The sequence below is a fragment of the Solenopsis invicta genome, chromosome 12 (assembly GCF_016802725.1).
Source record: "Solenopsis invicta isolate M01_SB chromosome 12, UNIL_Sinv_3.0, whole genome shotgun sequence".
NCBI lineage: Eukaryota > Metazoa > Arthropoda > Insecta > Hymenoptera > Formicidae > Solenopsis > Solenopsis invicta.
This window is the reverse complement of record NC_052675.1, coordinates 8426907-8439510: the sequence shown is the minus strand read 5'-3', so window position 1 is coordinate 8439510 and position 12604 is coordinate 8426907. Positions and strand designations below refer to the sequence as shown.

The 12604-nt window shown below is 31.2% G+C and overlaps 3 protein-coding genes across 6 annotated transcripts; 1 reads left to right on the top strand and 2 right to left on the bottom strand.

Moving 5' to 3' along the window:
• Positions 1 to 205: 205 nt before the first annotated feature.
• Positions 206 to 2449, bottom strand: LOC105198513 (transcription elongation factor, mitochondrial). The gene is made up of 6 exons (XM_011165247.3): positions 2088 to 2449; positions 1755 to 1900; positions 1432 to 1651; positions 1166 to 1312; positions 883 to 1054; positions 206 to 637 (listed from the first exon to the last, which is right to left on the bottom strand). Exons 1-6 carry the CDS (start codon positions 2145 to 2147, stop codon positions 318 to 320), a joined length of 1065 nt encoding a protein of 354 aa, XP_011163549.1. The 5' UTR covers positions 2148 to 2449; the 3' UTR covers positions 206 to 317.
• Positions 2450 to 2765: 316 nt separating this feature from the next.
• Positions 2766 to 7118, top strand: LOC105198514 (kinetochore protein ndc80). Its single transcript, XM_011165249.3, has 2 exons — positions 2766 to 3212; positions 5002 to 7118. The coding sequence occupies exons 1-2, from the start codon at positions 2984 to 2986 to the stop codon at positions 6720 to 6722; spliced, it is 1950 nt and encodes a 649-aa protein (XP_011163551.1). The 5' UTR covers positions 2766 to 2983; the 3' UTR covers positions 6723 to 7118.
• A 795-nt stretch (positions 7119 to 7913) lies between these two features.
• LOC105198512 (E3 ubiquitin-protein ligase MSL2) lies at positions 7914 to 12525 on the bottom strand. 4 transcript variants are annotated; one of them, XM_011165244.3, is made up of 4 exons: positions 11762 to 12525; positions 11387 to 11625; positions 10699 to 10899; positions 7914 to 10621 (listed from the first exon to the last, which is right to left on the bottom strand). In XM_011165244.3, the coding sequence occupies exons 1-4, from the start codon at positions 12345 to 12347 to the stop codon at positions 10349 to 10351; spliced, it is 1299 nt and encodes a 432-aa protein (XP_011163546.1). In that variant the 5' UTR covers positions 12348 to 12525; the 3' UTR covers positions 7914 to 10348. The 4 variants fall into 4 exon arrangements, with proteins under 4 accessions (XP_011163546.1, XP_011163547.1, XP_025992936.1 ...); XM_011165245.3 differs by having other exon boundaries at positions 10699 to 10896; XM_026137151.2 differs by having other exon boundaries at positions 11459 to 11625.
• Between the last annotated feature and the right edge of the window lie 79 nt (positions 12526 to 12604).

The following is a 12604-nucleotide window of genomic DNA, read 5'->3' as shown; positions in this document are numbered from 1 at the left end:
AAATTCCTTGCAAATCTTTTGCTTTAGAAGTTTTTTTTTTGTTGTATTATAAATTTATGGCATCGTGTTCAAATAACTGTAATTGACAGAGTTGCTCTGTTTTATAACAATTTTTTTCCTTGATTACGATGATACGAATATAATAAACTTTATAATATTTAGAATTGATGGTTTATTTCCTTTTTTATTATATAAGTTAAACAAATTATTAGAAAAAAATCTTTATTCACTTTACAAAAAATTCATTGACTATGTTCTCTTGGCAGGATTATTTACTTTTTGTTAACATTGCTATCGATAATAGGTAACATTATGCTTTACAATTTCTGTGGAACCTCACGAAGAATCATATCAGTTCTTCTATGTACAATTAATTCTATAAAAGCCAACGCTATTAATAATGACCAACTAATTTGTTCTTGATAAACAGAACTTTGTGCGTTGTACATATCTCTTAAATCTGTCCTTATTAACACTTTAGGTTCCTTTGTTTTTATTAGTTCGTCACTTTCCTGCAATAACTTTTGCACCATGTATTGTGTGGAGATAGCTTCATTATCAATTATAAGTCCGTATATTTTTCGCAATACATGCTGCCGAAGTATAAAGATATTATTTGCCACAAATCCTGTGGTGTCTGAAAAATTAGTAATAAAATGGTTAGACTTTTATTTCTCACAGTACATAACAAAGATATTAACATTAAAACAACACAAAAGTGCACTTATTTTTCGAATTGTATAGTTATGAAAGAGAAAACTTTGTTTTTTATTAATCGACAATTAATTTTTATTTGATAAAGAAAATAACGAAACAACTAAATACTTGATAAATTTCAGACTTTGTAACATTAATACGACTGATAAAGTACAATGGTCATACCGTTAAATTTACTATCCATTATTGTCAGATGCGATAGAATGATAGCGCCTATTATAGACCGTTGTACAAAATTCTGATAAAATTGGCGATTTTGTATACGGCCTACATCACCACCGGTTTCTTGCATTACATACCGATCAGCCTTCGGTAATTTTCTAGCAATTGGTATTGTCTAAATGTAAAAAAAAGTTGTAAAATATTTGTCCTACGCGATTGGTGGCAACTAAGATGTTTAAATAATTTATTTCACTAATAAAAAAAACTTTAATGCTTCAATATTTACTGTTTGGAGTAAAGAGTGAATATTTTCTTTTTTCTCTTTTCGCTGAAAGGATTTATAGTCCCACTGTAATACCTCGCAATTGCGGTCTAATAATGACCAACTTATCAAATCATATCCTACATATATACCTAACACTGTGTTAATATCCTATAATAAACAGATAAAATGTAGAATTTATCGAAAATGTATGAAGATAAGAAAAAATTATTAATATATACTTTTTAATCTAATCTTTAAAAACTTAAGAAATATTTGGTTTTTCATACTTTTAAATCAGCTTCGGTATTTTGTGGTGTTACAACCAAGCCTGACATAATCTTTTTAGGGCTTGCCTTTCTCTTGCCACATATAATTGACTTATAAAAATTATATACCCATTTGTTGTTCATACTCTGTACTTTTAATAAATCATCCAGCGATTTAAAAGGCCCGTCATTCGCACGGTGCAATTCTAATTTTTCTGCACGTTTCTTAGTAATGGAATACCTTTGCAAAAGGAATTTTAATGATAATAAATTTATGATCCAAAATTTATAATACATCTAGCATGCAGGTTCAGGAAATTTTCTTATGTAAATGATTCACTCACTGTAATAGATCCTTTGTGGTTTTGTTATTTATCACTTCGAGTATTTTCTCCTTATCTTCTGGAGAAAGAAGGTTCATGTCGAAAGCATTGGTACACATGCTGTTCATTTTAAAAACAGTCGCATTTTGTGCCCAATGCTTATAAATCTGTAAATTGAGGAATAAAACTATTAAATTTTAAAAAACTAAAAAAATTCTTTAGTAAATTATGACAAAAAAATATAAATTTAAGTTTATATAAAATATTATTGTAAAATAATCTATATACTTATCATTTAAAAATTACTAATCTAACCTTTATAAACGCAAAGAATCTACAGCATAAAAATCTTACCTGCACTCTTTGGTTTTTAATAATTGTGTTAAAAAATTTCATCAACATCATGTTCCACATTTTGTTATAACATCATTAAGACAAAATGTAATACAGTTGATTATTAATCATTTCATTATTATACACTCGGTGCATATTTGTATACTTATATATTTAACATTACAAGTGTGTCCGATGCAATTTTAATTTGTAAACGATATAAATAAATCCACATGTAAATAGTGAGAAGTCTATGCATGATTGTTTCTCGTTTCTTATGCAATGAAATAGATATATAAATTAGACATTGGAAAGAAAGAGAAAAGATGGAAAGTACATAAAGTTCAGTTGCAAGGAGCAGAACCGCAGAACCCAAATTATCAACCTAACCTAATCTGACGTGTAGCGCGAAAAGACAATTCTAGTGATATTATGTGCACTTTACGCGATCAAAACAAACGCTGTGTATTATACATTGTGGCCTTGGAAGAAAAAAGCTGAGAGGAAATATAAAAACTGTAATAGAAATTCAATATCTTTTTAACTTTTTGTATTTAAAGTAAAACAGATATATAATTAAATATTAGGGAAAAAAATGGTAAGTACAGAAAGTTCAGTTTATAATCAATTTTCTAGTGCATATCTTAATACCAAGTTGGCCCAACTGTCAGAACACGACAGAGAATTTTGTCGTTTTGTATTGGCGACGCTAAAACCAGTTGTATAACAGAAAATTCAAATCTTACCTCAGACTGCTTCGGACTTCACTGGATTTCACGACAGTTCATGTGTTCACAAGCATTTGCAAGAGTTTACAAGCGCTCACGACGACCAATGACTCACAAGTCGTCGTAAATTCCAGCGGGAAAGATTTTGGAACTTCTTTCGATTTTACGTGTTGGCTGATAAAAGTAATCATGCATCAGAGTTCGGCCAAACGTAGATCGTCCAGTAATCCCGTAAGGATATCCGCTATCGAACGGGAATCCAGCTTAACTCGGAACGATCAACGAAGAGCACAAACCGGACTGAAACCAAAGGGAATCTCGATCGGTGAAACCTCTCACATTCCCAGGCCTCGTTTTAGAAGCTCGTCCAGTGACAGAGCGGGATCACTCGGCAGAAAGTCGTACTTGAAAGTGCCAGGTAAATCTCGATTTTTTTTTTTCATTGTAAATTAAACATGGGTTCTCGAAATACGAGTTACCTTACCACTGTAAAACTGAAGCACATGTAGGATGAGGATTGAACTCGAACTCGGAAACTTGTAACTTACTACAAATTAACTGTTTTCGCACTGAGCCACGTGCCATCCCGCGAGTCTTCTTTTTTTTTCTTATAATTTTATACGAACCAACACAAGATAGAAATGTGTCTTCAATAGATTCCATTTCACGCATAATGCACATGGCACATCATGTGTGAAAGGGAACATAGTCAGAACCGGCAATAGACATTTTGGCGTCCAAGAGAAAAGAAAAAAAATGTACTTGAAAAGTCTTTCTTTTACATGTAAGTTGTAATAAGAAACAATAATGATATTTAATATATTAATGTAATGTGAACAGCTTCTTTTTTATTTGTACAAACATGGGTATCTCTAATCTGACCTATTTAAAAATAATTGTTTTTTAATCTTTAAAAATTCATGAACACGCAAATTTTTAAAATAAGCATTTGCACTTTATTTTGGAAAAAAATAAAATATATAATTTTTATTTGCTTTCAAAGTTTGAAATGGAAATTTATATGAATAAAAATTGATTGTCCACTATGTTTGTAAGGTAAGAATTAATTTAGTAATAGCGAATAAAATTAAATATAAAAGAAATTTATAAGTATCTCATTGATCATGCCCTAATCCAGGCTCTAATCTGTAATATTTTATATATATATATATATATATATATATATATATATATATATATATATATATATATACACAGGGTGTCTACAAAAAGGGTCACATATTTTGATAGCAGATAGTATTGATCAAAACAAGAAGAAAAGGTCTAATTAACATGGTCCTAAAACTAATATCTTTAAAGATACAAACTATTTTGTTATTCGAGCTCTTTGTCATTTTCTTATTAGTCGTGTCATCTTTAGAATGTCTCCTGATATTTACATTTGCAATAGATACTACAAGTCAAACGACATTGCGTAGGTCTTGACGAATGTGAGCAGCCCTAGTAAACAAAAGAGTGTTTACTACTGTTGCTATACGAGAGTTCGTCAGTACAAGATTAATCGTCTTAGTTAGCATTAAAATTTTTTGTTTTTTGTAAAAAAAGGAGTTTTTATTTTGTTATCATGTACGTACATTTAGTTTCTTTATTTCAGTTTTTTTTATAGAAGATTAATGATTACATTTCATATTAAAATAAAAATTATTTCTTTATCTCTTTTTGTTTATTTTTTATTTTTTAAGGCACCTAGAAAAAAGATATCTCCATTGTACCCTACTCTTTCCTACTCCTTTGTTCATTACATTCTAAAGATGACCCGACTAATAAGAAAATGACAAAGAGCTCAAATAATAAAATAGCTTGTATCTTTGAAGATATTAATTTCAGGACCCATGTTAATTAGACCTTTTCTTTTTGTTTTGATCAATACTACTTGCTATCAAAATATGTGATTCTTTTTTTAGACACCCTGTATATATAAAGCAATAATTTAATTTAATACATTTAAAAATTAATGAAGGGCTGATGAAGGGAGCTAACATAATTTAAAACTCAATGAGTTTATTATGAAACACAAGTTTGAAGTCTTAATTTATACATAACGAGCTAGCTTGCTTTAACAGCTCTTTATTATTGATTTTTAAATGTACTGAGCTTATATATATTGTTTAATTTTCTATTTATTTAATTCAAGGTATTTCAATTTTTTTCTATTTAAATCATTTTCAACGTATGTATGTTTGCAGGTAAAACTCCAATATGTCAACCAACAACCCCAATTACTCCACTGAGACTTTCCACCAAGCTTCAACCAAGCATAGTACTTACAGCAAGTACGAGCAGACTTAAGGCCCCACTACCAATGGGTCGATCACCATCTGGCGATCGTAGCATCGTGGTCTCAAGTAAAGGTCCTAGAAAGGACACAAGGCCCTTAACAGATAAGACTTATCAGATGACCCTATTGAATAAAATAGATAGCTTCTTTTATACAAATCAATGCTCATCGATACTAAACAGCAATGGCAGTTTAAAACCAATTACATTGAAAATGTTCGTGGATGTTTCTAACATACTATTGAAATACCTTGATATCAAACAAGATTTCACAATGACAAATTACATAGACGAATTACCGAAATGCACGAAGAAGCTACATTATCCTGGCACGGTGACCAAAGCATGGTTAAAAACTGCCAATGCGATGCATTCGTGGCCCAATGTTCTTGGTTGGATTGGCTGGTTGGTAGAAGCGTGCCAAGTAAGAGAAATCGCGTTTAACAAATTCGAATTGGCAAACTTGCCATTCGTAGGAACGGAGCAGCAGGCTCAAAGTTCCAGGATGGAATTTCAAGCATTGTTGGAATGCTATAGGGCTTGGAACGACGAAAAACTTGACGAAGAAGAAAAATTATTAAACCGATATTTGCAAGATATTTTGGTCCAACAGGGTATTACTGATGATGATATAACTCAGGCACGTAAAAAATTGGAAGAAGAAAAAATGAAGTTACAAGTGCACGAGAAAGAGTCAAAAAAATTGGATGAAAAACTTGAATATCTGCAACATAAATTAACATCTTTGCGTGCTAAGGAATCTAAAGGATTAGATAATATTACAACTATCGAGGTTTATTTAAACCAACTTTCCATCGAGAAGAATCAATTAAGTGCAGAGTACCAAGCTTTCAAGGAGCAAATTCGAATAGGAAATATACAATATGAAGAATTAATCTTTATTGTGAAAAATCAACCAATGTCCAAGATGGAAGAGAAAAACATAATTACAAAATACACGGAAATTCAAAACTATGTTCATCAATTTATCGAACATTTAAAAGATTATCAAAAAGAAATATACACTTTAGATATACAATTAGCATCTTCTAGTAATAATCTCAATAAAAAAATATTAGTGTATAATAAAGAGGTTTTTATGCATATCGACAGTGATGTTGGCGTTAATTTCGATGAATTAAAGATCCCGGAAAAAGGTTTGTTGAATCTGCAGATGATGGAGATAATGGAAGACAAGTTCGCTTTAATAAAGAAATTCAACGAAACATTGTTGGAGCAATGCAATGAGATAAACTCTTTAATTGATTCTGAAATCACAAAATTGAAGAAACTGCAAGAAAAAATTAAATTGTTGCCGGATGAAAACAAATTTAAGCAGGATATGTCTCATATCAATCAGATGAAGGCAGATGCGAAGAAGGAAATAACCAAACTAATAAAACAGATTGAAGACCTAAAAAACGAAATTAAAGAAATGCAAGATGCGATACCAGATTTAGAAGCCATAGACCTCGAAATAGAAGAGGCACAAGACAAATTAAATGCAGTTATAAGAAGGAAGACATTTTTAAAAGAAGCTGCCAAAAGATTTTTCAAAAGATTGTATACAATCATCGGCGAACATAGAAATGAGCTTTATGATATTTTAACAAAAGATAGAACGAAATAGAATTACATATCTGTACATAAATATTTTTATAATTGTAAATTATCTATTATCTCTTTTTTTTGTATAATCTATTATACACACCATATTGTGTATTATTGTGGTTTCAGTAAAATATTGTCGCATCTTATTAAAATATAACATGTACAAAAAGTATGTATTTCAAATAAAGAGTTTATAAATATGTTTTCATTGTAGAACTCTCATGCGCAGGATTTTCATTACTTGTATACAAATAAAATAGATATACGTTCTTATTTCATATCTTTTTCTTTTTTCTTCTTTTTTTACAAAATGATGCAAATTCTAGTATGTAAAATATTTTTATTCTATTAGCTCTATATGTCATGACAATATGCAACTTGCATTTTCCTTTTTTTTTTCTCTCTTTTTTTTTAAGACAACTTTTAACGTCATCTCTGATAAGTTACATAGTTGAAACATATGTCCCTTAACTCCACAATGTATATGATACATCAATAGTTCATGAATAACAAAAGAGATATTAACGAACACTGTATATATTACATACATACGCTTGAATAAAATATTCGCCATTCGCTGGGAATTAATTATATTTTACAGTGACATTTCGTATTTAAATATGAATAATTGATCTTCTATTGAGGAGTAACTTTAATTAGCTTTCTATGTAATTTGAACTTCGACAATCTTGATATTAAAAATATTAAAATAAGTTTTATTCGAAACATAACACGTATGTACCTTATGATAAGACCTCGTGCTACAACTAAATATTGGAATGTGTGAATTACACATATGATCTATATCATAATTATTTGCTACAAATATTATGCATGTATCAATGATCAAATTATGATCATTCACGTCTGATATTTTAAAAGTCACTCCTCAACTACGCCTCAAATATGTTGTCATTTAAGCTGTAACTAGGTCCCAACTGCTATTTTAATATGTACATATGAAACATAGTATTCAATATGCAATATTAATCGAAATGCATCGAGATATTTAATGTAATTGGTTTCAAAGAATTTGCAATTCTTTCCAGTTGGTTTAAAAAATGGGTCTTTAAATAATTCGAATATATTCGTAATTATTTTCACTAGCTTTACATAAGACAAAATTAACGAACGGAGAGATTTAATTTATTTGTATATTTGTGTGTAATTCGCAAAATTATGGGCTATGTGAATTAAAATGGCAATAACATGCAACTTGATATTAACTTTTATATGTATAAAAATACAATATATTATTAATTTTATCTTGAGTTTTATTGTATATTGCCTTATTTTTATATAACGTGTATGTGATCGTGTGCTATGTACCAATCTTTTCGTTTTTTATTATTTTTTTTTTTTTTATTTAAAGAGGAATTAATCTATACACTTTGTGCATTTACTTCACAAATTTTTTTTCTTTGCACGATCAATGAATTTTCTTATCGCAGACTACCATCAGATATAGCTATGAGATCACACAGTTACATACTATGAAAGTATATCCTATTGTGAAAGGAGAGAAAAATGTATGTCATTTGTATTTAGTTGTAATTACAAAGACTAATTGATGGATGAATTCACAAATGCTCTAAAAGAGCCCACGTACGTATACGCTCGTACACACGCACTTATAGTCGTCCGCAAAAATAAAAAGTACCTTATATATATTTAGTAATTTTGTACTAATGTTTCGTATGCATTAATGAGTGATCAATAAATTGAATTATACTCGCGTGAATAGAATGATATTCCGAAATTTGCTATAATATTCATATTATTTCTATATCATAAGTTATAAATGATTCAACAGAAATATTTTTAGATACAGTTTACAAATCTTTGAATACCTTTTAGGGTAATAAAAAAAATAAGCTTTATGTAATATATATAATAATCAGGGTTGGATTTAGCTGTTTGCAATCTGTAGGCACATAAATATATACAGTACAACTCAAAAGAAAAATTATTCACTTATATGTATATATACACGTATCTGTATGTATATATATACTGGAAGAAAAAATATATTTTTGTTGTAAAAGTATATGTGTATATACTTTATTTTTTTCTGCTATACATATATATATCAGAAAAAAATATATATAATGATAGCTTACTAGTTTGTTTGCCACTCTTTTTGATGTAATTTAAATTATAACTAATACTAAAATATTAAAGAATATTACTTTAAAAAAAAGCAAAAATTATTAAATATACAGTATATAAAAATAATTATTCTTCTTTTCTTGAAATATGACAACAAAATTATATTTTTATTAATATTTTTTTATTAAAAATAGTAAAAAATTTCTGTTCTAGGCCAATACCTATATTGCCCACTGATAAATCCAACACTGATAGTAACGCTATTGAAACCATTTTCAATTTCAAGTTTTAGGCAAATAAAAACTTTACGTTTATCTAAATAAAATTGTGACTTCCTATAAAATAATATAAACAATTTTTATATTCCATATTACGTATAGACCTCCTCACTTTTCGATTTATTTAGATTCTTTGTTAATATCTAATATATACGCGGTTCACGTACATTATTTATTATTATTTCGATGCAATCCTAAATTGTATAATTTAACAGATTACTGTTTCACATTTTTTATGATTTATACTTAGAGATAGTAAAAAGTATGCAAAATAGATAACGATCTTTTTGTCATTGTATGTACAACTGGCAAGTTGAACGAGATATTTTTTAATGCGTAAATATTAAATTTATTGGCTTTTGCGTATTTTAATTTAACTCGCGTTAGCTCAAACAATTCTCATGGATAATTCGTATATCTGTGGTCTCAATAAGCTAATTTATTATAAATTCACAATTGTTGAACGTATGAATAAATATCGTTCAGCATTTATAGATCAACCAAAAATATACTTTAGTATATGTGTATTCACAAAAAATGTGTATAATTGTATCATCAGCATTATAAATATACAGAGTATAAAGGAAACATATTTATCCGTTATAATTATTGGAATCGTAATATATAGTCAATCAATACGTAGAAAATGTTTTCATGTTCTATGAAACTTGCCTTTTATACTATACAATTAAGCCTGATTTATGCAGACCGACTTGTCGAACGAAAGTATTGAAATTCCACAATATTAAACCTTGCTAGTTTCGACACAAGTTAACGGTTACGATCTGCATAAATCAGGCTTTAATCGAATAATGTTCATATAATTTTAGAAGCGCTATATAACACATCATATGTAACAAAATAATAGATGCTAAATCATAACAGTGATTAATATTAGGCAAAATTGACTGTTATCATGATTAAGCATCCAATATTTAATTGAATCTAATTAAATATAATAATAGTATCTAATTCAATATTTGCATTTTTAATATTATAATAAAATATTTACAAATATACAAATATTCAAATATAGTAAATCATATGTAAACCCCCATTTTTTATATACGATATTTCTATAAATTACTTTACCCTTGCAAATTCGTAATTATGTTTTTGATTTTCGTAATTGTTTCTGTTAAAACTTTGTTCTAATTGAGCTATTTACATAATGTGTCTTTGCTTATTAAGACGCAGTGTCACACCTTGATAATCACTGTATGGTATGGTCCTTCGCGATATCTGTTTACATACTTTGTCATGCATCAATTTGTATATCACTGTCTTCCGCTTCACTTTCAGTACTTATCATAGCATCTTCCCCTACTAACAAGGCAGCGGGTAAGTTCTGTGGTACATTGTCAATGTCTAGTCTTGGAGTAGAATACACATTTAACACTTGTATCGTTGTAGGAGATGTAGAGAGACACTGCGGCACGGATCCTAGAGGATCTCCACTTAACGCGTCGCAATCCAAAGAAGTAGACAGTTGTAATTGTAAATTATGAAGTTCAGGTATATGTGGACGGATCTGAAATGTGTAAGAATTATATAAGACACAGAACAGAATTGAATACACAGTGAGTTTCAATCAAATAGACACAATACCTTTAATCCATCTGCCGTATGAGGATTTCTGCAACCTCTACATCTACACTCTACGCAAGGTTTACTTTCCACATAACAAGGACACCTCTGACCACAACAGGTGAGTTTCCCAGGTATTGCAGTGGCATTACCACATCTGCATCCTTTTCTCTTACTTCTGGCAGAACTTGACCTTGGCTTTTTAAAATTGCCCGAGGACTGCTTATAACAAAATGATTTACATCATTTTCAATATTAGTGAGAAAACATCAATATAATTAAATATTACAGATCGATGCAGAAGTCAAAATTAAAAGTTTGATCGAATATTCTTTGAAAAGAATATTCATTCTAGTTTTAAAAATATTCTCTCATTTTTTTTCTTCACAAACATCTGCATTGATCTTTCTTATGGGACCTAGGTGAATGTATACAATATATACACATATAATATATTACATAAATACATATATATGTCAAGATTTCTTTAAAACTAAGATTAGTACAAAAATAAGAGCGATAAATATGTACAACTGTTAATTAAGCTCAACTATGATTGTTAATAAATGTAAGTCAGAAAAATTATTATACCTTACAAGAAGTGTTAACGAAGGATAGACTTATTTATTAGGCATTTAAATAAAGATTAAAGTGCAATGTAAAAAGTCCTGTAAGGCATAAGATTAAACCGAATATCTATTGAAATTACTTTGCTGCTCTTTGAAGATTTTTTCTCAGAAGGGGTCCCATATTTAAGGTGGGAAGACGGAATGCATTTTACCCCTCCTACAGAGCTGTGCTGACTTCCATCAGTCTCCTGTTGCCCAGTGTTCTCTGTGTCTTCTGTAGCTGCCGCTTTCCGTTTTATCGTAATTTTATTACCAGATCCAGCGTACATCACGGAATATATGGAGGATCCATTCGATACTGTACGAATCGTTGGTGATTCTAATTTGTGACAGAGCAAAAACCCGATTGAAAATATTACTTGCACGATAAATGCTATTTATCTTACATTAATACAATTATGTAGATATTTATTTGTAAAGACTCATTTCAAGGAAACATTTCTGCATTTACATACCAGGTATACTCTGAGACATGGCCTCGGTGGTCTGGATACTATTCCCCTGCGTCTGAGTGGAGGTAGTACTGGTATAAACGCACGGTAGGATACTGTACGCGGATTTGGACAGGCCGGCGTTGCTCTTGAATTCGTCCTTGAAACCTGCGCCTTCTTGGATAAGCTCCATCAGGCTGGTGGCACCGATGGTGGACGGTGCGTTGGTGGTGGCATTGTTCGCGGACGTGACGGTGATCAACAGGGTGCGATAGATGCCGGTGCTGGTTAGGTACTCGCATAGCTTCTTGTAGCACTGCAGCAGTATCCGTAGCTGCACGTTCTCCACGTACTTGTCGTAGTCCTTGCACCAGCCGCATGACGGCTTCAGCTTCTTGCGGCCGCCACGGCAGCCGCGGCACACGTGATGCTGACAGTTGGTCTCGGTCGGCGTGTGCGGCTCGATCAGTAGATTCGAGCAGACGGTGCAGCTGAGACTCTGTCGCAGATACGGCACCAGTCTGTAGAGATCCGTCCAGGAGTTGGGGTCGTCGGCGTCCGCCTGTAGCACCAGTCGACACGTCGACACGTACAGGCTCGTCGCGTTCATCGCGTCACGCGCCACTTGCCGCGCCCGAACTCATGCGATCCCTCGCTACCTGCTCACCCTTTCGCGATCGCGAAATATTAAGACCTAAACTTTACAACCGCCGTCGTACGCTCCGCGCGTAACCATCCTCCTCGCGCACACAAACAAAACATACGCCATATTTTATCGGCGAGTTCGCCGCTTCCGCCACGTTCTCACAGAGGGCGCGTCGAGTATCTTTCTTGCGCGACCTGGCGTGACTCCCTTATCACGTCATT

What these genes read in the sequence shown, in the direction of transcription:
- LOC105198512 (XM_011165244.3), bottom strand. Translation starts at nt 12,347, where the DNA reads ATGAACGCGACGAGCCTGTACGTGTCGACGTGTCGACTGGTGCTACAG. An exon ending in AATCTTCAAAGAGCAGCAAA is followed by an intron (nt 10,900 to 11,386) that starts GTAATTTCAATA and finishes TTTTGTTATAAG; the next exon opens with CAGTCCTCGGGCAATTTTAA. An exon ending in ATACGGCAGATGGATTAAAG is followed by an intron (nt 10,622 to 10,698) that starts GTATTGTGTCTA and finishes TACACATTTCAG; the next exon opens with ATCCGTCCACATATACCTGA.
- LOC105198514 (XM_011165249.3), top strand. Translation starts at nt 2,984, where the DNA reads ATGCATCAGAGTTCGGCCAAACGTAGATCGTCCAGTAATCCCGTAAGG. An exon ending in GTCGTACTTGAAAGTGCCAG is followed by an intron (nt 3,213 to 5,001) that starts GTAAATCTCGAT and finishes GTATGTTTGCAG; the next exon opens with GTAAAACTCCAATATGTCAA.
- LOC105198513 (XM_011165247.3), bottom strand. Translation starts at nt 2,147, where the DNA reads ATGTGGAACATGATGTTGATGAAATTTTTTAACACAATTATTAAAAAC. An exon ending in ACCACAAAGGATCTATTACA is followed by an intron (nt 1,652 to 1,754) that starts GTGAGTGAATCA and finishes CCTTTTGCAAAG; the next exon opens with GTATTCCATTACTAAGAAAC. An exon ending in TTCACTCTTTACTCCAAACA is followed by an intron (nt 1,055 to 1,165) that starts GTAAATATTGAA and finishes TTTTACATTTAG; the next exon opens with ACAATACCAATTGCTAGAAA.